The sequence below is a fragment of the Dysidea avara genome, chromosome 5 (assembly GCF_963678975.1).
Source record: "Dysidea avara chromosome 5, odDysAvar1.4, whole genome shotgun sequence".
In the NCBI taxonomy this organism is placed as follows: domain Eukaryota; kingdom Metazoa; phylum Porifera; class Demospongiae; order Dictyoceratida; family Dysideidae; genus Dysidea; species Dysidea avara.
In genome coordinates, this window is record NC_089276.1 from 22,227,643 (window position 1) to 22,254,752 (window position 27,110).

Sequence of the window (27,110 nt, forward strand, 5' to 3'; positions counted from 1 at the left end):
AAGTGACATGTAGCTAGTACACTACAATCTACTGTATCAACGAAAATAAAGTCTCATAGGAGATAATGTCCTAAAGACCCTAGTCTTTTTAGCTGTTTTGATAAAGCAGTCATGACATAGGATGTTTGAATCTAGCTGTTATTGCAATGTGAAGAGTGGTCTTTGTAAAGAGGTGACCTATAATGAAGTGGTCAGTATGCCTTGGCCATCTTTGAAATCTAATTACAATGTGGTCTTTGTACAGAGGTGGTCTTTATAAGAAGGTGGTCTTTAAGAGGTGGCCACTAAACAAGGGTTTTACTCTAGGATGCATGTATATGACAATTTGACCATTTCCGTTTTCCATTTCCACTTTCCGTTTCCGGTTTCCATTTCCACTGTTCCCAATTACCCTGTTTAAATGTTTAAATTATGTAGCTCATTGGTCTAGAATTACTAATAAGGCTATACACTACCACTTTAATTCTTTTTGTGTGTGAAGACAAAGTATAAGAAAGTACACAAGCCAAGTATGTCAATCTTTTCCACTGATAACAATTTACAGTATTGCAAAAATATATCTTCCTTTAAGTAGTGTAAGCGTTCGAGTGTAAATCAGATGGCTACAGGTTCGAGGCTACCTAGGTCCAGTCATGGATTTTTTTTTCTCCTTTCTCCAACTTTTCAAACACACCTTAAGTAGCTAAAGTCTTTGAGCAGGCTGTAGGACCAGGTGTCCTACACGTCCTACAGACCTTCAGCACTTGTGCTGTAAAGCATTATTAAATAAAAATAAATAAAATATAATAAATAGTGAATAATAATGCATTAATATTTCAACATTGCGCAGTGGCTTAATTATATACGAGTTTTGTTCAATCTGTATTATGTACATAAACATAAAACTGAAACCTTTCTGACCATCTGTCCATCATGCTGCATACTCACCAGTCCTTGAGTGTATTGCTAGTTTCATGTTCAAATAAAGTGCTCGTGCTTTCACAGTGTGCTGAAGACCATGGTGTAGAGAAAATTTAAGCTACTGTATATTCCAATGAAAAATTGCTGACAAACTGTTCAATTAGTAGAGTGTTTGATTTATAATTGTATGTTTGATTCCAGCTCTGGTAATGATTGTGCACACTGTTTACAACTTTATACGTTAGAATGTTGGGGGGTTTTATTGTAAACACAACTTGCATTCGTGAGAGAAGTTTGAGCTGAATTTGCAAACCATAAGACAAAATGTTCAGCTGGTAGCAGGCCTGAATTGCATACAAGTGTTATAGTTAGCTAATGGGTATGAATCCTAAGCTTTTTTTTACCTATTATGTTATGCTATGCTCAATGCTCAAAACTCTAACCTATCTCACTATGCCTCAGTTCCCATGTTTTGCTACTTTCTGAAATAATAAGTAATAACTTTGAGTTTATAATTATGAGCAACTTCAAAGTAAAACCTGAGAGTTTGTAATGGATCTCATTAACACCCTAACAAAGCAGTTGCATTATTATGGTATCTGACTGCTCTATTAGGGTATTATTAGAGTACATCAATCTTTTTCTGTGAAATGTTACAAACCAGGTTCTGCTAGCTTTGAGAAGTATCATCTTTAATATCTGTTGATTTTAATGCAATTGCAACTTTTACTTACCTTAATTATAAACCTATAGGAGCCAGCTGCAGATAACTGTGCAACTGTGTATTAAGTTAATTTTGCTCATGCTTACTATACTGTAGGTATTGCAAATAGTGCTGGTTTTAAGTATGTTGCATACATGTCTGCTCACCACCATCCATTGGTTGGTTTTCATGTGATTCCCATTTATAGTATGATTGACAACCAACACACAAAACTCTGTGCTAGTGATATACTTACTTCATTTGAATTCAGTCCACTTGCATTCAAACCGAGCAATTCAGACAATGTAAAAAGATTAGAACACAATGAAAATCATTATTGGAGTTTGTGTGAGTGTGCATGTGTGTGTGTAATCCTGCCCTGCACTGACTTATAGCACCTGAGCATGAGTAGTGCACAGGTATTCCATGTGCTGCTTGGTAACCGGAGTGTGTGTGTGTGTGTGTGCGTGTGTGTGTGTGTGTGTGTGTGTGTGTGTGTGTGTGTGTGTGTGTGGTGCATGTACATGTTTTCTGTTGGTTTTTTGCTGTGTATGCCAGTGTTTTTATGATACTTTGAGTTAGTATTTACAACTAATCTTTTTGTAATAAAGAAAGAATGATCTATTGTAGACTAGAATGTAAAACAATCATATTGAACTTAAAGTTTTTATCCTCCTTCTGGCCTGCCACACATATGTTTCTACCATGTTTGTAATCAGCTTTTTACAGTGCATAGATACAAAGTGCTCCTAAATTGGAACTTTAAAGGCCATGAGTCAGTATGGCTGTGTAAGAAGTACCTCTTCACGACAACTGGAAGTCCAGACTCACTCCTATTTCCCAAGATTGTTTCCACATCTGTCAATGCATTTGTGTTGTAATAACATTTTTAATGTCTACAATAGTGTTCTGTGCTAGCATGGTTCATCTTAAGTTACTGGTGATAACTAGTATTTTCCTTGACATAAACTTGTAGGTATTGTCCAGTGCCATCCTCATCTACAAACTGTGTATAAAACATTTCACTGATCTACACAAGAGATACCATGAACAGTATACATTACGTATGTAGTTAATTGACCTTGTTGTAATGGTTATCTGTTAGAAATTGCTCCAGTGTCTATATATGTAGTAGTAAACATAATCTACCAGATATGTACTATCTAATACACCATGGTCTTCTTACTGGTTTGAGAGAGTTGTACATGACCAAATGAGTAGGCAAGTCTTCAGGACTGGGGTACTGGCTGTTTAACCACTGATGAGGATTATTGTGAAACTGTTCTAGCTCATTATTCTTTTCACTAAACAGATTGTCCATAGACTACACTGTATACTGAGGGTATACTTACAATGGCCAGCAGGTGAGCATTCTCATTGAAACATTTCTGTGGATGTGACTGAAATATTGGAACAATGTGCATATAGAAACATTATGGTTTTGTATAACCACCTGTCATATATACCATCACTAAAATGATGGAAAGTACCTGTAGTAAGGTGTTGAATAACATGGAGTTAGAAACAAGACGGACGGACTAGGGTGGTTGTCAATACCCTATAAACACAAATTCGATAGTGACATTACTGCAATTGGTTTACTAGTCTAAGTTCATCCATCACAGTCAATGATCCTCTGTGATGTACCAATGAGAAATACAGAGCCATTGGAATATTGCTAGCCAGAGCTAACACTACCAAACACCTGTAGACTGTGACATCACATCACACATGCAATTCATTATAAATAAATAGAATTACCAGTGTATTTGTGTCTATTCCACAAGGAGTTCAAGTGGTATCCTGTTACAACAAACAAGTCACTATAGCTAGTGATGATAATTACATAGTTGCTATAGACCTACCAGCATAAATGCAGGCAAATGGTACTACAGGGAAAATGTATCTTAGTTCCTTATGTCGTAACATACTAAAGTAACACAATCACATGTGCACAGAACAGAGCTAGTCACGCCAACCTGTGGATCATGATGTACCAGAGACTCACAAAATAGAGCGCTTTGTGGTTGGTGACCTTCAATCCACCAATCAGAAAAGATGGCAGCAAACTAAACAATATAACTGGAACACCTTCACTTAAATACCTGGAGGTTGAATAAAACAAAATACATGTGTCAGATGATCATACAGCATGCACTTATAAAGATAGTTAACCTACTACTATAGTGAATTACCAATGCCATGGTTGTGTCCCAAAGATGGCTGACTTTCCCTCCAAGACATTGAACAGTAAAAACCGGTATTGAACAAAGATCCACTACAATAACATAATAATATTATATGGTGAATAATTTTACTGCTGCATTACCTTTGCATAGAAATATCTGTCAACTGCGGCTGACCAAAACATTGTACAGCAACTGACAGACATGCATAAAGACAAAATAAAGCATGTCATAATACAGCCTAGCAAATGACATTAATACACACCCCACTACAGCAAGCTTCAGGAGACATATTAGTTTTTCATTAGGTCTCAACCAGTGTAGATGAAGTACAATAACTGGGAGCCAGAACACAGTGGCTGTTGGGCGTATCATACAGGAAAGTGCTGCAATAACAACTCCACTTGTAAAAGATCTATACATGTAAAATAATTGTTATTTCAATATACTATTGAAGAAGGTATGAATTATAGCTTCATTACCTGTGGTATAGTAAATATATACTGATCACCCCTAATGTAGTCTCCAGTGAATTAGTAAGTGTTCGGACAACACAATAGAAAGTGAACCAGTTAGAAATGTTACACAAGAGCTACACAAGTTAAGGGTGTTACACTAGTTTTTTCAAGCACCTCCTTAAATGTAGCAATGGCGGATCCAGGATGGAGCATTTGGGGCAAATGCCCTCCCCCCCCCAAATGTTGTGGAGGAGCCATACTTATTTTAATTAAAATACTAAAGGTAAAGACTAATTTATAACTCATGAAAGTATGCACCATTTATTACAATTTCACCTGAAACCAAATTATTGTGCATATGTTGCTGATGTTTAAGACCTTCATAGCATTTTAAACAGCTTTTAAGACTTCACAACCATCTTCAAAGGCCAAATGAACAAAAATCAATAGTGAAACACTACTAAGAGGTGTATAAATTTTGCTGCTTCAAAAATACAGCAACTTGAGAGAATCTGGCTCTTCCCACAGAACCACCTACAACTTAGCCTGTTTGTGCAGCATTGTGCCCCTCCCCTTGACAGCTCCTGGATCCACCCTTGTGTAGTTATACCATACAAGTACAATAGGAATCAAAGAAATAGGTAATAAAAAGGGACCTAAAGATATACTAGTGGACATTTAATCCCTAATTCAGTCTATACCCATAACTGAAGTAGGGAATAAATGTCCACAAGTATATCTTTGGGTGTAGGTGACCTCTCCTGTTACTTTGATCCCTTATAGCATGTACAAGTTGAGCTGGATTCTGAAAAACAGCTAAAAATGAATGTGGATTTTTTCTCAAGAGAATTGACATTTCAGCCAACCAGATGATTAGTGGTAACAATAAAATTGTCATGCAACAACAGACATGTATGGTTTGGCTCCACTGCAAGTTCAGGAAATGGTTGTAATGGACACTACACTTTTATGGTTTCCCCATAGGAAATGTATGGTGGAAATTTTGATTGATCGTAAATATTGTATCAGGCATTCAAACAAAAAAAAATTTAGCGGGTCAAGTAGTGCTATATACAAATGAGCCAAATTTCAAGATCGTGTGTAATTTTACATCCATATGTTTTTGAGGATCCAGCTCAATGCATACATACTTTAGTCAAACTTAAAATTCCTAATTTTTCACTGTACTTATTTGTTTACTTACAAAGGAGGGCACAGGTAAGTCCATGCACATACACTGTGGTATGCCAAAAGGCACCTGTTGGGCTAAAGCAACGTCAAACAGTGAAAAAAATCAAGACAGTAGCTGTAGCCATTATCAAGTTATGTTTGTCTGAAGGCATCAGTCAGTCAGCAGAAATTTTTTTTTAAATTGTAGCAACATTTTGTAGTTCATACCAAGGCATTTTGGGCTTGGTTTATAAACCAATACTGTAAAGGTACCATGAAGGTATTGTGAGGCTGATTTGATTTTAAGTGAAAACTTTTAAGATGCCTATACATATCATACTATATATGATTAAATGTGCAGCCATTTGTGTCTAGCTACATAATTTCATCAATTAGGGACTGCTTACAATAACTGGCTGTCAGTACACACAGAATCACTGTAAGCAAATACAGTCTAACTGAATTAATGGCAAATCCCAATATGTCCCTGTAATGGCCACGCAGCCTGTAGTAACCAGAGCCACCAAAATGCAGCATCAGGGATTTGTGTATTTAGTGAAGTGTAACCAATATAGTGTGTTATTATAACCGCACTGTGTCATATAAGGATACGGCAAACATTCCAACAGATCTCCCATACATTTTATATGCCAGTTTGTACAGGCACACATCAGCAATAGCTGCACACACAGCATGCAATAGTCTTGGTAACCTAATCTGGTGACATACAATACAGAATATACACTGGCTATATAACTGTGGCTGCTCACCAGCAAGTAAGGCCAGTCCATTCCTAACAGTTGTAGATACTTGTAGAGGATAGCAAATATGAGAGGGTAAGTGTAACCACGAATGCCCTTCTGCCACTCCCAGGTCAAGTATCCATGTCTATTCAAGTGTACTATATACTATATGGCGTATGGCATGGATCACTCACCCGAAAACCATCTTGTGTGAAACTTCCAATGATTGCCATGTTTCATCTGGTACAAATGCAGTTTGGCACAGCAGAGCATTTAGTAATCTAAATGCGAGTACGACGAGGAACAGCTTAGTGCCTACCATTGTAGTTACAACAGTGAACTATTTCACCATATAGCTACTGGATACACATGCGCAAAAGCGAACGGAAACCTGTCAACGACTAACGGGAAAATACCTGCATCATCATGATGTCAGCATATATGGCCACTCCAAATAAATTCTCTGTTTCCCGTCCTGGACTCTGGCATGTCTGCATGCGGGCGGGTGGTTCATTTCCATCATTTCACTACTAGGCCCGTAACCAGGATTTGTCAAAGGGGGGTTCAACTTTGACATGGTAGATGTTTACAGCAGCAGGGGTCTGGGGGCACAGCCCCAGCCGCTGACAACACTTTAATATTTGACTTCTCCTAACTGTCCTAAATTGATAGTAGCTACACACTTAATATCTCCAAAGAACAGTTGTAAGTGTATAATTCTGAGTACTAAATCTCTTGAAATATGACATACTGTATAATTCGAAGTTAATCTCAACTTCAGTATGTGCAGCAACTACACATACATGCTTGGGCTAATTTTAGTAGATACATTTCTTTTATACATTGAAATAATCAACACATGAAATTATCCATTTACTATCTACCTATCACTGTTTTGCTCAGTACTCTTCTACTCATTCAATAGCCAATATTCCTTTGTGTCACACTTAAGTGACATGAGCTATCTGTGTCACATGTGACTTCTTGGCTGTATTGTACAATGTTGTGGTTTCTTAGGACAGAGGTTTACAGTGCACATGCAAGTACATAGCTAAATACACAAGGCATTTTTCCAAGGTGGTTCACATTTATTTGGTGGTGTTTCATAAGTGCAGGGGTCTTTAGGCATAGCCTCCACCACTGACACATTTTAAACATTAAAATTACAATGATTCATGATTTCTTATTGTATGGTTAGTCCTTTATCAATATTATTACAGCTATTTTAGCTTGAATTTTCAGAGGGCAGTTTCCAGAACCCCATGCATGCCTGCCTGCCCATATACACCGCTGCACATCAGTGAAAGAGCTAGGACTTCGCAAATATACTCATGCAGATCATTTTTATTGTGAACTTCCTTGCTATATAGTTAGCTGGCCAGCACTATCCCAATAACTAAACATTTACCTGAACATCAAGAGCAGCGCACAAGCATTTCTCAGGTATACTAAGCAGTAATTACTATTTGTTTCCTAGCAGCTATATAAAGCACAGACCTCTTCAGCTACATCAGTATACAATTCATTAAGGAGCCACAAATTAATAATTTGGGTTGTCTACACTTTACTAACAATAGTAGCTAATCTGATTATTTTAGCCATAACTATATACATATCTGAAAAATAGGTATAGCACAGTGTTCAGATAAGCACATTATAGAAGAGGTTCAGTTAATTGTTTGAAAGCTTTAACCATGAACGATTAGAGTATTTGAGTCACTGTTTTGTTAGAACATTTGAGTGACTGTTGTATTAGAGTATTTTAATGACTGTTCTATTAGAGTATATCGATCTTTTTAGCAAATTTTCATCCCCACCCAGATCTTAGCTGTGTAGAGGTGGGGCTTAGCTCCACTTTAGTTAACATCTCAGAGCAGCCTTCAGTGCCCTACATATAGCCCCTCTCTACCTTTCGGGCGCCCATGTCTTAATTATATGCCAGCTTAAAACTTAAAAAAAAAAAAGAAGGTAATCCTGGAGGGGGGTTCGTCCGAACCACTCGAACCCCCTCTGGTTACGGGCCTGATGAATTTCATTATAAAGATTAGCAGCTTTTCAAGCCATTAGCTATTTGCCTGGCACAACGTTACAAACTGCATATTAAAAAGCATGCTTAAGCTTGTTCCTTCCTTTTTAAGTTGCAAAAATAACAAAAACGTGCATTTGTGCCGACTTGATAGTACTGCTGACACTGTTACAAGATGGCTTTTACTGAGCCTGTCAGTATGCAAGAATAACTGGAAAATAATGGAAAAATACGGAAGCCGACAGTAACCAGATGCGGGCGGTGGACGGGAAACAGAGAATTTATTTGGAGTGGCCTATGCGGTAGCTAACACCTGAGATCATACTGGTCGCATAATCACGCATTTTTTTGTCCAGCTGGCGCCAAAATGTGCTTCTTTGCGGCATTACATGCTGATCTCCTTCTGCAGGGGCGTATACGCAAGAATTTCCACTACAGCTATAAATGATTCAGTGGGGGGGACGTGCCACCCCCCTCCCCCAAAAAATTTAAAGCAAGATCGAGATACTCTAATAGAGCAGTCAAATACTCTAATAGAACAGTCATCACACAAAACGCTATTCAGAATCCTCCATAGTTGCTGAGTATGAAACTAGCATTTGCAACATTATCCATGGAAAATGAAGCAATGCATTTTTAACATTTAACCTGCTAAGAATATTTTGTAAATGAAATGCACATGGTCTTGTGTCTGCCATTCTTTAGGCTAATATATAGTTATAGGTAGCTGAACTACTCATGGTTGTCACTTATCCACAACTCTTAGTCCACTTAGAAAGCAGTATGATTAAGATATATGTGTGCATAAACCACTCTACACATTTAATTTTCAGCCCTGAAACATATGACATAGCTTTAGCTTCTGGGGAGGCACAATTAACCCCCTGCTCCATGATCCATATACCTACTACCCTGCATGGTGCCCCCCCCCCTTCCAAACCCCTGCATGATCCGCCCCTGTGACTGTTATATTAGAATATAGTTTCTGTAGCCTGACAATCTCAGCCTTTTGATTGTTATTACAGCTTTGCAGTGACTAATTATTATTCTGAGCTGCAATAAGTGTTGTTTTTGTGTGAGAAACTATTAACTATAGTGTTTTGCATGTTTCATAGTCTAGAAACTTGAAGTTATAATGTTGTAATGGTAATTCAGTTAGTGTGTAAAGCCCAGAGGCAGGTTTCCTGAAACCCCTGGAAATCCCCCTTGGTACGCCCCTGTTCTTCATGTTCCACCAGAACAATGCATGCATGCTAATAGAGCACCTGTTGACAAAATACATGTACATAACTGTACAGCCACTTTTATCATTCAAATAATCGATAGTTGTTTGATCAAACCTAATAAGCACCTATTTTATATGCAATTTCTGTGGTACATTTATGTCTAGACCTAATTAGCTAGTATGAAAAATATATCGAACAGCTTTAGGTCAGGAATACAACAACAAAGAAGCATGAATTCCTGACTGTTCTAGCTATTAGTTTATTAATTTACACTTTGAACATAAACTGCTAGCAAAGGGCTGTATAAATGTTAAAAACAAAATTCTTACAGCCCTGACATTGTGAAGCACATTGTGAAGCACATTGTGAAGCACCTCAGAAATATATTATATATATAACTTTTTAGGAGAGTAAGGTATGTGGCAGTGTACTAGGAATAGCAAAGTGGCAGTGATATAATATGTGTAGTTAAATTAGTGTGCCTTCCAAATATTTCCAACAAATGATTTTTACTTGCAGAGTATAGTACCACTTCTAGTCATGTGTGTCACAATATTTATTAACTGCATCCAATGATCACTATCCATTTGTTGTGAAGGCACAGGTCAAATAATGTGCAGGCTCTAAGTCAAAAGAAAAAGTGATGCCATGATGGTCAACTGTAGCGGTCCCAGAAATACTTACAGTGTGTGCCTATACTACATGATACCAGCGGTAACTTGGTAGTGTTTATTTGTGTATTACAAACCACACTAAAAGTAATCACCACATTGACATAATTATAGAGGACAGAAGTAATACCAGTAAACAGACCTACGCTATATCTGAATACATACACAGTAATGGCTTTAATATTCTACCAAAATGAAAGCAGGTCTGCATTTTCTGTGATACTATTATATATCAAACATTTGAGATATGCTGTGTGCTTTAAATGCTATGTATCTCCCTAATGTAAACAACGGTCTATGAGAAAACATTTGCTTCAGTCTTGCTTCAAAATTTTCCAATCATAACAAGACTCCTTCACCATCAAAAATCCTACCATAGCATAAAATGCTATTAAATTAGGAGAGTTGAGAGTTCCTTACATGTACAGTAATACCTTCACTGGTCACTGACATCACCTTCAACACAGTCTACCGTGAGCTGGTATTGTACTCATGAAAGCATAAGGAAGGTCAAATGACTTGATGTACAACTGCAAGTTACAGTTGTTAATTGCTGAAAGTAAGGAATTTTTACAAAGCACATTTAATGCTCCATAGGAATTACTAGAATAATATAAACTTTTGAGGTGTTTACAATTGGTGATTATGTCTTGGAGGGCACTGGTGTCCAGTTCAAAAACATTACGTTGAACTGGATAAGCGATGTGAAGTGGGATATCAAAAGGTTTTCGTTAAATGATTTGGATGTGCAATCATCACAATACATCCAGACTGTAAGGCCACCAAACTTTTACTACTGACAGATGGATCAATTTCATATCACTCAATATTTCCCATAATTTTGTCTGACTTTCAATATCTTTCACTTGTACGTTCATCAAATTTAGTCCTTGCAGGAATCAGCAATGGTTCACAGACCTTGTAAATCTCTTAAACATTGTTTACTATTTTGCAAGTTAGGTCGGTGAAAGTTGGGACATGCAATAGCAATTTGTTTCAAGTGCTTAATAGAACAATCTTTATATTGCGAAGTCAAATTCGATTACTTTCTCCAGATTGATTATGGTGCTCGGCGCACAAGCTTTCTCCAAAGTGTTTGATCTTATTGCTGCTTTCTGGACAACCTCACACACCATCAGTTGTTAATAATGGTGTCATTATATCTAATTCAACACTGCTGGGGGTTACAAATGGTGGAGCAGCAGTCTTGCTAAAGTCCAGTTGAAACTCTGGTAAAACAGTACATAGATTTAGTGGAAATTCTGTTACTCTATAAACTTTAACATGATCTGTATGGCCAACTGGTGACTGTGAGTGCTTAGCACAAAAGTTAACCATATATCAGTGACAATGGTAATATTCTGTGGTACGTTAAAATCACGTGATACTACCCACGACCACAAATCTTCATGACTACCGAGGAAATTTTGACGTAAGAAAATTTGACGAATTCACAGTTTAGCAGATTTGACAAATAAAATGTTGACGAAATCAAGAAATTATAAGAAATTATAGACAAAACCTGTACTTTTAAAGGTGCTTATAAACATTTTACGAATTTAAATTTGATGAATTAAACCTATTCGTCAAAGTTTTCTGACGTCAAAAGTACGGTACCAGGGTGTGTTCTAATATTGAGCATGTTTAGGTGTATGCTATGGTTAGGTGCAGCAAGAAGTTTCTGGATATCACCATTCCACTGTGATGCATGTGCTGTGCAACCTGATTGCACCGCTTGTTTGAAATTGATCGGTGACAATTTGTGTGTTACATTTGCACAATACCTTAACATTTCAACTAGTTTTCTTCCTCCAACAGTTATCATATAATTCTCTTTAAAATATATGGATACCCTTTTCACATGTTGTCCACACACGTTCAATACGTTGGTCACACAACCTTCATCACCACTGTGGTAATTAGCCCACACAAACTCCCTTCACAGTGACGGTGCTTCACTCACACTTCGAAGTCTCTGTGAAACATATATAGCAACTTCACCTTGTCATGTGCCGATAACAGTGACATTACACGAACTAACAACTCTGCCAGGAGAGATAGAAGGATACTATGAGGTTCTCCGTCATCCTGATGTCTAGGATCTGTTGTGGGTCTAGAGTTAGCATCCTCGGAACAAACTCTAAAAAGCCATTAACAATATATGATATAAACACATGTGAGTGGGTAATTCAAGTGCTTGCACTACCGTAGATCTATGCTTACATATCCAACAATTAAGCGACTTTTAATAAAAAAAATTTTATTGGCAAGATACACGCGTCTACACTGGAAGCAGGTTTTCAAGGCTCTGTTATGGATCGTCAGATAACTTTTAAACCCTTTCCAGGTTCTAGCAGGAATGGCCAGCATGACATCTACTTTCACGTAAAATGTAACAGCTTAATACGGCCTTCTTCATGGTACAAAGTAGGGGGTTTAACATTACACATAGAACCATTGGCCATGAAAATATTGGCTCACCTCAACAATCCAGGCGCGAACTTTTTAACGATTCCAGGTTATACCAGGCTAGATCTATCCTTTCTTGAATACTTCAGCTAGCTATACCGTTCGTGACGAACGTTTTACACGGTACAAATAATTTTATAAAAATCACTATCTCAATCCAATAGTCGCATACCCTGGCTGAGCACTGATTATTAATGACGCGCGCGCTATATTGCGTGGGCGAGTTGCAATGGAGAAGTATCACGTTCTTGAAAGTTTAATTCATCAACTTTTCAATGGTCAATAGTCCTTGTACATCATGCTTTTTTTGATCACGTGATACATCTTTGTATTTTGTACATGTAATCAAATAAATATTTTGAAAAATGGTCATTATAAAAATTTCAAGTTACTTGTTGCAGTTCTCCAACGTATAAACCTGTGGAAAAACAGTCACATTTAAATTGGTGAATTTAAAAAAAATCTTTATCACGCACACACTACACACACACACACACTACACACACACACACACTACACACACACTACACACACACACTACACACACACACTACACACACACACACACACTACACACTACACACACACACACACACACACACACACACACACACACTACACACACACTTCACTACATATTCACATAAAAATAAAACACTACAAGGTATGGTAATGGTTGTTTACATTGGTTAATTTTGTGGTGTGCCACATATAGCAACAAGGGAAATGTGTATCTGTGATCAAGAATTTAATTTAGTTTGTAATATCAATCTTTGTCAACTAGAGAAGAACTGGCTATTGGTAAAAAGCGAGGGGTAGCCAATGCCTTGGGAATCTTGTATGCTATGTGAGAAATCCAATCAGAAATACACAAATATATTAGAAACCAAATCCTAAATCCAAAATCATGTAAAAATAAAGGAGAAAGTGAGTTTAACAAAGTAGACAATGATCGATCATGAATAACTAGAACAAGATGTAGATCAACAACTGTACAGGTAGTTACTAGTTAGCAATATCACTAAATGCTTTTAAAAATACATAAAGATTGGGAGTCTCGTATACGCCAGTTTGGTGCTTTGCTTGGGCATTGGCAACCCCTCTGGTACACCATTTCTGTGTTTTGCGTGGGCGTTGGCTACCCCTCGGGAAAAATAAAATAATGAAAGACTATACAGAAGCTGATCTGTACAGAAGATGAACCCTGCACAGCTACGTGGGCTTCTTTTTACAAAGCATACACTCACCTTATTTGCACATTGCCCAATCATCATCATGGACGCTTCCACCTCCCACCGTGCACTAAAGTAATAGAAACAAACATCATTAAATAATATAAGCATTAATATTATTATAGCATAACACAGCAGCACAATATTACAGCATGATAAACAAACCAAAGTATTTATACAGAAAACTATGTCATAGACATTTAATCGTCTTTGAGCAAGGCCATTTTAACGAAGGCGCAAATTGGGCGTGGGCGTGGGCGGGCAATTCATTACATTCTTTTCGCCGTTTATAACTATCACTGGCAAACTAATGCATATACTATATCAAAGAACGTATATATTTAAACAGTTGTATGATACTTATAGACTGTTTTTTCACTGTCAACCACTTCTTGCGCGTGGGCGGCTCACCACCCCTCCCCTCCGCACCCTCCCACCCACCCACCCCCTATATGATATACGTGCTATACAGCTGAGCATATAAAAGTTGCTAAAATTAACAGGTTTTTGTAGAATCAATTTTATTTTTAAAATTCTAATTGAACAAACAGTACATTTTCATACTGTAGCTGAATGACATTAAAATACATTGAATTGTCTGATATGAAACATTGATAATGTATACCACATACTTCTAGATCTGTTTTACAATAATTCAAAAGCTATAAACTTAACATCACTGACTCCAGTTACATGAGGACACGTATAACGTATAACTTCAAACATGCAGCCATGACCTAACTGACCATGCATGCCCACAATGAACAACTTAAGGAACACATAATATATTATGGCTGGCTACCAAATTGAAACAATATCTTGTTGTATATTCCTGTGAGGTTAGCAGAGCCAGAAGGGAGCACAGGGAGCACGTGCTGCTCCCAACCTAAAAAGTTTCTTTTCTATATGCACAAGATCAATATTGATACTTTAATAAAGCAGTCAGTCAAATACTCTAACAGAACAGTCACTGTATGTACTATTGAGAATACTTCACTGAAAATGAAACTTTCACACATTTAACTATGTATAGCTAGCTAGCCTGTTCAGATTATTAATATTTTTTTTGCATACGTTAGTCCTTTGCATGTACTTCATTCTTATAATATAATTGCTTTAGGCTCTTAGCTGAACTCATGACTGTCACTGATCCCTACAGGCAGCTACTTACTTTAATGTATACTATTTAGAAGTAGGGCTGAGCAATAGTATCGATAGTGCGATATATCGCGATAGTAAATCACTATTGTTGTCGCGATAGTAGGGATATCACTATCATGATAGTTATGATAAGCTCAGATCTGCATTAAAATGGTATTAACAACCCTTCCATACTGTTTTACAGTTGGTATTACCAGCTTTCTTACAAAGGAGTGGCCTGTAAAAGCTTTACCAAAAGTCCACATTCCATCAGCCGCCCACGCAGTTAATTAACAAATGTCCTGTGCATGCAAAATAACTTTCTATATGACTGCAAATCATAGCTATACAACTAAGACTTTGTTAAGAGCAAAGTGTTTCATAAACTATCGGGATAGCATTCACTATCGCGATATTTAATGAGTAACTATCGTGATAGTAAAATTTTTACTATCGCTCAGCACTATTTAGAAGGTATATTTAAACTATACCGTACTTCAAAAATTTTACATGTAAACTTCTGGGGGACCCAGACCCCCAGCTTTACATAGCTACCTACTATATGGCACACTCCTAATCAAACCCTGGATCCACCCCTGACAGTATACTAATTATTCATGCAGGCATGCTGTGAATTCCTGCATGATGATATTTAGAGCAGGAGATTCATGTGAGGATACCAATTTGTTAAAGATATGCATAGATCAAGCACATGCACTCCTCAAAATAATGATTTTAGAAAAGCAATTTGATACAATTTCAAATACATTGTAAACCTTTAAACAAGCTCTTTCAAGGGAAAATTACTGATTGATGTTTGGTTGACTCAATGAATACATACAGTGTGTTGTTGCAAGCAGATAAGACTCAAGTTGATGAACAGCCTGCAACTGCCATATAGGTACTCAAAGGCTTTATTTAATGTGTAGAATTTCAAATCATACTATTGCAGATCACTCTTTACAGCACTATAATGTCACCCAGCACCGGGAATTTTTTTACTCAAAAATGCTGGACAATTTATATTTTCATAAGAAACAAGGCTAGGTATAGTTGCTAAACTTTGAAACCTTTACAGATGTACTGCAGAAAGTAAATGTATTAACTTGCACCTAGAGTATGGATCAGCAGTGTGGGACTCCTACTTATTCATAAAAGGATGCACACAGTCTTGAGATATACAATGACATGCTGCCTGTTGGCCCGATCAAGACACACGGTAGTGTGTCGTGCGGCCCAAGAAGCTGGCGCGCCACACCCGTGAGTATATTGACAGGAAGAACGAAAACGTCATTTTCACACATTTGTATCTCGGTGATCACTTATCTGATTGGAACCAAATTTGCTACACAGTTGCCCGCCAGCCAAGGGAGTCTACATTCCAAATTGGAAGGAAATCGCTCCAGCCATTTCCGAGATACGAGCCGCCAAAGTTTCGTTTTTTTTCTTCGTTTTTTTTTTCTTCTTCGTCTTTTCGCACACTTGCAAAAATTGCTATAACAAGCAAACGCGTACTCCGATCGCCTTGAAATTTGGCACACAGAAAGGGAGTCCAACGGCGAATCCTAGCAACAAATTTGGTACAAATCCGATGAATGGTTCAGGAGTTATGACCGATTATTCGCGTAAAACAAGATCGATTTGTTGTCACGCCTACAGGGTAAACCGCTTCATGGAATGAGTTGAAAATTGCTATGTAGATGGAGTAACCATCGTAGGAGTGCCTTTTGGTGGTTTGAAAGGAATCGAGATAAAGACCACGGAGATATGATACAAAACCCAACCTGTGTCACAATTACGCGATCGTTTTTTATGAATAAAAAAGTATTAGTTTTCACGCCTACTAGGCAAACCGCTTAGAGCAATGAGCTGAAATTCGGTGTATAGCTGGAATAATCTTCATAGAAAGTCCTTGCAGTAGTACAGAAGAATCGGATTACAAACCACTGAGTTATGATTCGAAAGCCAACTCCGTGTAGCAAATGCGAGATCGAGATACTCTAATAGAACAGTCACCCTAATAGAGCATTCGGCTAATTTATTTATTCCATTATAGAATTTTATTACATCACAAGTTATTCTGTAGGGAGTTCAGCTGCAAACAGTTAATCTTATAGACAGTTCAGCAAGAAGACAGTCACCATGTGGAGAGTTATGCAAATATATCACTATAGAGATTCAGAACATTACAAGTCACACTGAAGAAAGTTCAGCTATAAACAAGTCATGCACTGTGTAGAGAATTCAGCTACAATTAAGTCACTCTCTAGAGAATTCAGTTACACAGAATTCAGCTACACACAAGTCACTGTGGAGAGAGTTCAGCTACAAACAAATTACCCTTTAGAGTGATCAGCTACAAACAAAACACTTTGCAGGGTGTTCAGCTGCAATAAATCAACCTTTAGAGCGATCAGCAATGAACAAATCTACCTGTAGAGAGATAAGCTAGAAACAAATCACCCTGTAGAGAGTTCAGCTACAAAAAATCACCCTGTAGAGACATCAGCTACAAACTACACACAATGTAAGGAGTTCAGCTACAAATAAATCACCCTGTAGAGAGTTCAGCTAAAACAAATCAACCTGCAGAGAGATCAGCTACAAACAAATCACCTTTTAGATAGTTCAGCTACAAACAAATTACCTTGTAGAGAGATTGGCTACAAACAAATCAACCTGCAGAGAGATCAGCTACACACAATTCAACTTGTATAGAGATCAGCTACAAACAAATCACCCTGTAGAGAGATCAGCTACAAACTAGACACAATGTAAGGAGTTCAGCTACAAGCAAATCACCCTGTAGAGAGTTCAGCTACAAACAAACCAACCTGTAGAGCGATCAGCTAGAAACAAATCACCCTGAAGAGAGGTCAGCTACAAAAAATCACCCTGTAGAGATATCAGCTAGAAACAAATCACCCTGAAGAGAGGTCAGTTACAAAAAATCACCTTGTAGAGAGATCAACTACAAACAAAACACTTTGCAGAGAGCTCAGCTACAAACAAATCAACCTGTAGAGAGATCATCTAGAAACAAATCAACCTGCAGAGTGATCAGCTACAAACAAATCAGCTTGTAGAGAGATCAGTTACACACAAATCAACCTGTAGAGAGATAAGCTAGAAACAAATCACCCTGTAGAGAGTTCAGCTAAAACAAATCAATCTGCAGAGAGATCAACTACATACAAATCACCATATAGATAGCTCAGCTACAAACAAATTACCTTGTAGAGAGATCGACTACAAACAAATCACCCTGCAGAGAGATCAGCTACACACAAATCAACTTGTATAGAGATCAGCTACAAACAAATCACCCTGTAGAGAGATCAGCTACAAACTAGACACAAAGTAAGGAGTTCAGCTACAAGCAAATTACCCTGTAGAGAGTTCATCTACAAACAAATCAACCTGTAGAGCAATCAGCTAGAAAAAAATCACCCTGAAGAGAGGTCAGCTACAATAATCACCCTGTAGAGAGATCAGCTAGAAACAAATCACCCTGTAGAGAGTTCAGCTACAAGCAAAACACCCTGTAGAGAGTTCAGCAACAAAGAAACCACCATGTAGAGAGTTCAGCTGCAAACGAATCACCTTATAGAGAGTTCAGCTACAAACAAATTACCTTGTAGAGAGATCGGCTACAAATTAATCAACCTGCAGAGAGATCAGCTACACTCAAATCAACTTGTAGAGAGATTAGCTACAAACAAATCACCCTGTAGAGAGATCAGCTAGAAACTAGACACAATGTAAGGAGTTCAGCTACAAGCAAATCACCCTTTAGTGAGTTCAGCTACAAAACAATCAACCTGCAGTGAGATCACCTACAAAAAAGCACCTTGTACAGAGTTCAGCTACAAACAAATTACCCTGTAGAGAGATCGGCTACAAACAAATCAACCTGTAGAAAGATCAGCCACACACAAATCACCCTGTAGAGAGATCAGCTAGAAACTACACACAATGTAAGGGGTTCAGCTACAAGTAAATCACCCTGTAGAGAGTTCAGCTAAAACAAATCAACCTGCAGAGAGATCAGCTACAAATAAATCACCTTATAGACAGTTCAGTTACAAACAAATTACCTTGTAGAGAGATTGGCTACAAATTAATCAACCTGCAGAGAGATCAGCTACACACAAATCAACTTGTAGAGAGATCAGCTACAAACAAATCACCCTGTAGAGAGATCAGCTAGAAACTAGACACAATGCAAGGAGTTCAGCTACAAGCAAAATCACCCTTTAGTGAGTTCAGCTGCAAACAAATCAACCTGCAGTGAGATCACCCACAAAACGCACTTGTACAGAGTTCAGTTACAAACAAATTACCCTGTAGAGAGATCAGGTAGAAGAATTCACCTTGTAGAGAGTTCAGCAACAAAGAAACCACCATGTAGAGATTTCAGCTGCAAACAAATCACCCAGTAGAAAGATCAGCTAGAAGAAGTTACCTTGTAGAGAGTTCAGTTACAAAGAAACCATCATATAGAGAGTTCAGCTACAAAGAAATTACCCCATAGAGAGTTCAGCTAGAAGAAGTCACCTTGTAAAGAGTTCAGCTACAAAGAAACCATCATGTACAGAGTTCAGCTACAAAGAAACCACCATGTAGAGTGTTTAGCTGCAAAAAATCACCTGTAGAGAGTTCAGCTAGAAACAAATCACCCTGTAGAGAGATCAGCTAGAAGAGGTCACCTTGTAGAGAGTTCAGCTACAAAGAAACCACCACATAAAGAGTTCAGCTGCAAATAAATCACTTGTAGAGAGTCCAGCTACAAGTAAATCCCCCTGTAGAGGGATCAGCTAGAAGAAGTCACCTTGTAGAGAGTTCAGCTACAAAGAAACCATCATGCAGAGAGTTCAGTTACAAACAAATCACCCTGTAGAGAGATCAGCTAGAAGAAGTTACCTTGTAGATAGTTCAGCTACAACAATTCACCCTGTAGAAAGATCAGCTAGAAGAAGTCACCTTGTAGAGTGTTCAGTTACATAGAAACCATTATGTAGAGAGTTCAGCTGCAAACAAATCACTCTGTAGAGAGTTCAGCTACAAAGAAACTGCCATGTAGAGAGTTCAGCCTCAAACAAACCACCTTGTAGAGAATTCAACTACAACAAATCACCCTGTAGAGAAGAAGTTACCTTGTAGAGAGTTCAGCTACAAAGAAACCATCATGTAGGGAGTTCAGCTACAAAGAAACCACCATGTAGAGAGATCAGCTGGACAAAGTCACCTTGTAGAGAGTTCAGCTACAAAGGAACCATCATGTAGAGAGTTCAGCTGCAAACAAATCACCTGCAGAGAGTTCAGCTAGAAACAAATCACCCCGTAGAGAGATTAGCTGGACAAAGTCACCTTGTAGAGAGTTCAGCTACAAAGGAACTATCATGTAGAGAGTTCAGCTGCAAACAAATCACCCTGTAGAGAGTTCAGCTACAAAAAAATCACCCTGTAGAGAGTTCAGATAGACGAAGTCACCTTATGGAGAGTTCAGCTACAAAGAAACCATCATGTAGAGAGTTCTGCTACAAACAAACCACCATGTAGAGAGTTTAGCTGCAAACAAATCACCTGTAGAGAGTTCAGCTAGAAACAAATCACCCTGTAGAGAGACCAGCTAGAAGAGGTCACCTTGTAGAGAGTTCAGCTACAAAGAAACCATCCTGTATATAGTTCAGCTACATTTCAAGTCACCCAGTAGAGAGATCAACTGCAAAAAAATATCCTGTGGGGAATAATGGGCATGTAATAAACATATGTATATAATTTGTATAATTACTAATAAAATCAAAAACAATTGAAGCATTAAAAATCTTCTTTAAGTTCTTTTCTTCTTCCTGTGGTAAAGAAAAAAACACATGGGTTAAAAAAGCCCCAAAGCCAGCCATAGGCCGGCTTTGCAGTATACAAATACAAAAAGAAGTGATATCTAATCAAAAACAGCCAAGCTGTAAAAAAAGGTGCGGCCCCCAAAAAGGCCATGGTGAAAAAAGATGTGAAATCCAAGGTGGCGGCCAAGAAATGGCTGTGATGGTAGGTTAATGGTTACATTTTAATAACGACAATTCAGGTGAATTTTGTGCCGCTTGGTCTTGGCACCAAATTCACCTGAATTGTCGTTATTAAAATGTAACCATTAACCTACCATCACAGCCATTTCTTGGCCGCCACCTTGGATTTCACATCTTTTTTCACCATGGCCTTTTTGGGGGCCGCACCTTTTTTTTACAGCTTGGTTGTTTTTGATTAGATTAGATATAACAGCAGTGTTTCATCTATGTTAGCAGATTTGCAAGGGTCTTCTCTCCAACAGTACCAGCACCGACAATACATGACATATTAAAATTGTTTTACAGCAACTTACTCTTCATCAGTTTTATGGACTACTTTACGAACATCAGTCACTACCCTCACCATTTCATTTACAACAAATCACTACCTATTACTACCCTAGATCTAGCTATCATGACTGGAATAGCCGGTCTAACAATTCAGTATTTTTGTCTGTTTTGTATACATGTCCATAATTTAATACTAATATGGCTAGTACCAAGTGACATTATTGAATCCCAATCACAAGCAATATAATGACATCAGTATTATTTTGTGACTACTTATCTGAGCATATCCATTTGTAGCTAAAGTGTGATTTTATCAGTGAAATCATACAGCATAGCGGTGCGGTACATTTAAACCACAGTAGCTCAGTCCTTGGCTGTGAAAATATCCTAATAGAGTAGTCAGTAACGAAAACCGCTGGAATAGGTTGCTACAGTACCTTGTTGCCCTGTTAGTTTGTGTTTTCTACGTCCGGTTTGGTCTTAACGTACCGTGTTCAAAGATTCCAATGGCTGTCGACAAGATTCCTTCAGTGACGACCACGTGGTGACGACTCCGCCTGCATAGTGAGATAGTGAGCAGGTGAGCGAGATAGTGAGAGTGAGATTTTCAGCGCGGATCTCTAGCGTTGTTTGGAACACTAGTACTGTGGCCCACAGTACTAGTGTTCCTCACAGTGTGGGTAATTTAGTAGTATTTAGCTCTGGTTCGCGGATTTTTTAAGTGTCACCATGGCAACCATTACCCCTCGACCACGTAGCAAGAGAAAACGGCCGCGGCAGAACTTACCGGGCAACAACACGACAGTATGTCCAGTTTGTTTAGACCCTATTATCGATGCCACTGAGGAAACAGAAGGCCAGGAAGCAATCTTTTGCGAAAGTGCTTGTAACTCCTGGATCCACCGTCAATGTGCCGGCCTATCTCAAGCTCTTTTCAAGAAATATGAGGAGAGAGAAGATCCATTTTACTGCCCCCATTGCCGACTGATTATACAGGATACTCAACTGCGGGAGTTAAGGTCTATGGTGGAAAACTTATCCATGGAGGTAATTGTATTGAAAGCAATTGTATCATCATCATCTGGTCACCAAACAAATCTGGAACCATCTCATCAGGATACACAGACAAATGCTACTGTCTCTGCTCCTACACAAGGAACTTCTTCCACCAATGAGACAAGTGGACCAGATGAAGGAGACCGTAAGATGTTCATTGTAGTAATTTACAGCATAATAGAACAGTCTCCTTGACATGATTGTTTAATTAGAATGTATTAGGTGAATGTTCCTATTCCGTTCAACCAAAATCTATTTCACAAAGAATTAGTTTTGAGTATAATTACTTGATATTGGTGTATGGGATACAAATTGATCAAAAACAGGAAGATGAATTAATCTCTAACACCTTGCAACATCATAGCTGCTATTACTGGTGAAAATGTATTTTTGTAGTATTACCACTACAGACCAATTTGTGCTACGTAGGTTGTATATCAGTTGTTAGTAGTGATATTTAGGTAAATACCAGTTTTGATGATGGTTGAGTTTTTATGCTGTCTACCCTCCCTGTGGGCATGTTTCATCCCATGGTTAGAGGGTAAACAAAATTTGACAATAATATGTTTGTAGACAGGTGGTGGTATAGACAAATTCTGTACACAGGTTACCTGAGTCTTGTTGAACTACTGTAGGTGTTTGTACTTTCATTACTGCCTACAACAAACTTTCTCACATATTGTGAGTAATGCATGCACAGTCAATGTTAATAATTATAGTGTGTGTTTGTGTATTGTAAACTTTCCATTTAGATTATAGATGACTCAAATATCTATTTGTAAATTTGAGTGTACATTTAACACTATAGCTAGAGAACTTTTCTGCCCTCATCCTTGCCAGCTCCTGGATCTACCCCAACTCCCATGTGTGTGTGTATTCAGTTTTAAAAGTTGTCTCAGGGCAAGGTGTCCACTGACTTATCGATGTTTAGTCTTTGACATTGCATCATCATGGCTTATAGAATAATAGACTCAAAGTATCATCAACAGTAGCTGCAGTGCTACAAGCCAGTTCTGTAAAGAAAACTGTAATCTGAATCTTACAAATGAAACTACCTAATCCAGTAATGGATTGATAAAAAAAGTAGATTCATAAAAATGGAATTCAAAAGGAGATATAGGAACAAGATAAGATACATTACCACTCCTAAGTGATCTTGTTTTGTTTTTCCCCCATTTAAATTCCAATTTCTTATTTGTCTAGTTATAAAGTTAGCTAAGAGCTTGTAAACAGGAGCGATATAATTCATTGCTATGTGTGAATAATGTGATATTAAAAGTAGTAGCCATGAAATGTCCGTAATGACATTTGATTGATTTGTTATCATTGTCACAACACTTTCTTAGCTGTCGCCTGATGTCACATTGTTGACATCATCATAGCCACTCTTAAGACTACACATTGTTGTAGCTTAGGCATTTCTTTTGTGTGGAAGCCACCAACTGGCTTTGCAGTTTGCTACACTTTCTACAGGTATATACAGTGATATTGCCAGTTGTTCATGTGCCAGTATTATATTAATTGTTCAACATTTGATGCATAACTAGTCTAGTCTTGTGTAGAGCTGAGCGATACTGCCATTTTAGTATCACGATCGATACTAAAGCCACTATTCACGATACTTACAAATATGTCAATCATAGCTGGTGCTACTAGTGTATTCCTCAGTATTCCTGCAGGAAGTCTTTAAAAGTAGCATCAAACTAGGGGAGTTTGTAAAAGATGGAATAAGGAAAAGCGGAATAATGGAATAACTTGCATCACAATGAACGGGCATTTATATGGCTTATGCAATGTTAGGGTGATTGTACTGTTACAGCTGTGAACTCATCCCTCGTAGATATCCTTACAATGTAGGGTGATTGCGTGTACTGTTACAGCTGTGAACTACACTGCTTCGTCACTCATAGATGTCCTAGCGAAATGATTACTATACGCTCTTACTACTACTGTATGTAGCTAAGCTAGAATATACAGTAGTTAGCTATTAGTTTCGTTTTCGAGTCTTCATCCTTCCAGTGGAGGGATGAAACAAAACGGCTGTCACACCCCCTTTTGCTTGCGACATTGGTACCATACTTTACATACAGTAGTAGCTAGTAAGAGCTATAATCAAATGTAATTTTGCACTTCGTAAGCGGGTACTGTATGTTAAGTATGGTACCAACATCATGAGCAAAAGGGGGTGTGACAGCCGTTTCGTTTCATCCCTCCACTGGAAGGATGAAGACTTAAAACAAAACTAATAGCTAACTACTGTATATTCTAGCTGTGCTAGCGCAATGATACTTAGCTACATACAGTAGTAGTAAGAGCATATAGTAATCACTTCGCTAGGACGGCTATGAGCGACGAAGCAGTGTAGTTCACAACTGTAACAGTACACGCAATCGTCCTAACATTGCAAGGATATCTACGACGGATGAGTTCACAGCTGTAACAGTACAATCACCCTAACATTGCATAAGAAGCCATATTGATATAAAACGCCCATTCGTTGTGACTCGAGTTATTCCGCTATTCCGTTATTCCTTAGTTCCGCCTTTTACAAACTCCCTCAAACTAGCCACTGTCATCCTTGTTTATAGTAACAGTTATTGTAACACATGCTTTGAAGTTATGTTATGGTGTTCACACCTCTCTGCAGGGGTAACCAGGTTATGACTTAAAGGATTCTTGAGCCTAATACAGCATAACAAATGGATTTTAATGACAGTAATGTACAGCATGGTATCACGATAGTTAATAACAAAATATCGCGATATCGATACTTTCAAAATATCGCGATATATCGCTAAAACGGTAGTATCGCTCAGCCCTAGTCTTGTGTAGCTAGACCCTATTTCTCTGCACGGTGCCTAGCTTATAATCAATGCAAAGAAATAGGATCTGGCTATGACTAGCCAATCTATTAGAGTATCTTGATCATGCATTTACATGTGTTGGTATTTCATTATAATCTTGTACGTGTTATTTCATTAATGACAGATTGTACCTTGATAGTCCACCAAGCTCTGCAAGATACCGTATAGCTTAAATATTTTGAGGGAGGAACTTTTTGCTGATTTTGTGGATTTGAGGGTTACCAGCAAAAATGTTATCCTTGAAATGTTTAGTCCTCCATATAGTCTGGGAGTGTTTGCAAATCCGCGAAAATTTTATTTTTAGCAACAATGCTCAAATTTGCCCCTCAAAACATTTAGGCTATACGGTAGTTTTCAACGATTGGTTTGGACAGTATGTAGTTGTCACAAGAAAAAATGAATTTGCAATTTTTTTGAAACTGCATATAATTTTTAGTGCGTTATATCTGTAAATGTTGCATGTAAATGCACTGCAATATACTCTTATTTGAAAATTTTGGAATGTTGCATGCGTAAACTGTGGCTCCTTTTAAAAGTATTGTGTTGTAAAAGAAGAAAAACAAGAAGTTTAAAAGATATTATGTGAAAAAAGACAAAATGTGACCTACTGAGGAAAAACCAGACTTGTTCGAACTTCATTTTACAATCTTTTTGCTGTCTAGAGGTAAAAACCAATGGACTGTTAAAGTTTCAGCCTTATCTGGTAAGTGCTTTCAGAGTTATAGCAATAGACAACAAAGAAAGTAAAACAATCAATTTGTACAGTGCCCATATATGGGGAAAAACTACAGTCACTTGTTTAATCAATCATAATCATGTCTCGAGTGCAATGGGCTACATAGTTGGGACTTGTGTTATTCTAGCCTAAATACACCTAAGCAAGAAGTTAAGGTTGTTCAAGCTTGGAAACGGTGATATTAAAGTTATGTTTTACTGCAACGTAACTAAACACATGTACCTCACGTTTGCTTCACGGTACAGAAACAAAACAAAGATATTCTTGCTCTCCATGAATAGGCGAATCCATTGTTCTATTAGATATCTCAGTTTGTGAGCGATAAAACATGCGTAAAATTATTTATGTAGCACAATTTTTACTTAATGTATTTCAATTGCATTTATCTAAATATGCAAACAAGTCGGGTTTTCGTTCAGCGGGTCACAAATTTTAAAGGTGTGTAGCTATTTAGCACAAATCTGGTTTTGGAAGTGCAAGGGAATTTTTTTCTCCAAAATGGTCCATTGCTATCAATTGCAAGCTATACAGATGCAAAAAAGAAACATTTGTCTTCTGTGTAGTACACACTTAAAGAACCATACTATGATTATACATGTGTTTGCTTTACAGCAGCTTATATAAAACATGGGTTGACTGATGTGTGTTGTTTTTTTAAAATTCCTTTATAGAGACATGGGAGATGGACAGAGAGACATTTGTCAAGCCAGCCATGGAAGTGATGGTGTATACAGAGTTGATGTAAGGACAAGTGAATTAGCTACCTTTGGCCAAATTACATTCTGATAATAGGGATGAACCTGTGTCAGTTTCACATGTAAATTATACTTTTGATTTTTTTACACTGTACGGGTACGTATGTACTGTATATGAATCACTAAAATTTAATGATGAAAACAGTCACAATCATTGTATAGACTTTAGTATAACTCTGTGTAATGAATGGGCTTCAGTTATCCGAACAAGTTCAGTTATCTGAACACTTTTATGATTAAACTAGTACACAGGTGTTCGGATAATGGAGGTATTGATTTTATAGAAGTCCAGTTTACCTGGTTGGTGAAGACTGAGTGTTTCGGTAAAACCATGAAGCATAACTAGTGGTAAATAGAAGAATTTCCTGGAAAAAAAATACGTGGGGCAAAAGTTTTTATCCCTAGTTACAATCTAGGTT

At 37.7% G+C, this 27,110-nt stretch overlaps 2 protein-coding genes and 1 long non-coding RNA gene across 3 annotated transcripts; 1 reads left to right on the plus strand and 2 right to left on the minus strand.

Annotated features, from left to right (window-relative positions):
- Positions 1-2,281: 2,281 nt before the first annotated feature.
- LOC136256780 (GPI mannosyltransferase 3-like) lies at positions 2,282-6,503 on the minus strand. The gene is made up of 16 exons (XM_066049802.1): positions 6,355-6,503; positions 6,188-6,305; positions 6,030-6,134; positions 4,272-4,381; positions 4,055-4,204; positions 3,933-3,984; positions 3,799-3,881; positions 3,583-3,708; positions 3,469-3,533; positions 3,365-3,406; positions 3,206-3,315; positions 3,094-3,161; positions 2,956-3,003; positions 2,790-2,907; positions 2,685-2,723; positions 2,282-2,633 (listed from the first exon to the last, which is right to left on the minus strand). The coding sequence occupies exons 1-16, from the start codon at positions 6,480-6,482 to the stop codon at positions 2,538-2,540; spliced, it is 1,458 nt and encodes a 485-aa protein (XP_065905874.1). The 5' UTR covers positions 6,483-6,503; the 3' UTR covers positions 2,282-2,537.
- Positions 6,504-12,830: 6,327 nt separating this feature from the next.
- Positions 12,831-14,185, minus strand: LOC136256781 (uncharacterized). Its single transcript, XR_010701648.1, has 2 exons — positions 13,800-14,185; positions 12,831-12,970 (listed from the first exon to the last, which is right to left on the minus strand). It is a non-coding gene; the product is annotated as an uncharacterized lncRNA (long non-coding RNA).
- A 7,507-nt stretch (positions 14,186-21,692) lies between these two features.
- On the plus strand, positions 21,693-26,850 carry LOC136256383 (uncharacterized). The gene is made up of 2 exons (XM_066049331.1): positions 21,693-22,481; positions 26,608-26,850. The coding sequence occupies exons 1-2, from the start codon at positions 22,010-22,012 to the stop codon at positions 26,679-26,681; spliced, it is 546 nt and encodes a 181-aa protein (XP_065905403.1). The 5' UTR covers positions 21,693-22,009; the 3' UTR covers positions 26,682-26,850.
- Positions 26,851-27,110: the final 260 nt, after the last annotated feature.

Bases quoted from the DNA above. Each gene is read 5' to 3' on its own strand.
- LOC136256780 (XM_066049802.1), bottom strand. From the start codon at position 6,482: ATGGTAGGCACTAAGCTGTTCCTCGTCGTACTCGCATTTAGATTACTA. The intron at 3,985-4,054 runs GTGTGTATTAAT...CATGTCTGTCAG, and splicing joins CTGAAGCTTGCTGTAGTGGG to TTGCTGTACAATGTTTTGGT. The intron at 3,004-3,093 runs GTACTTTCCATC...CCAATATTTCAG, and splicing joins TATTCAACACCTTACTACAG to TCACATCCACAGAAATGTTT.
- LOC136256383 (XM_066049331.1), top strand. From the start codon at position 22,010: ATGGCAACCATTACCCCTCGACCACGTAGCAAGAGAAAACGGCCGCGG. The intron at 22,482-26,607 runs GTAAGATGTTCA...ATTCCTTTATAG, and splicing joins TGGACCAGATGAAGGAGACC to AGACATGGGAGATGGACAGA.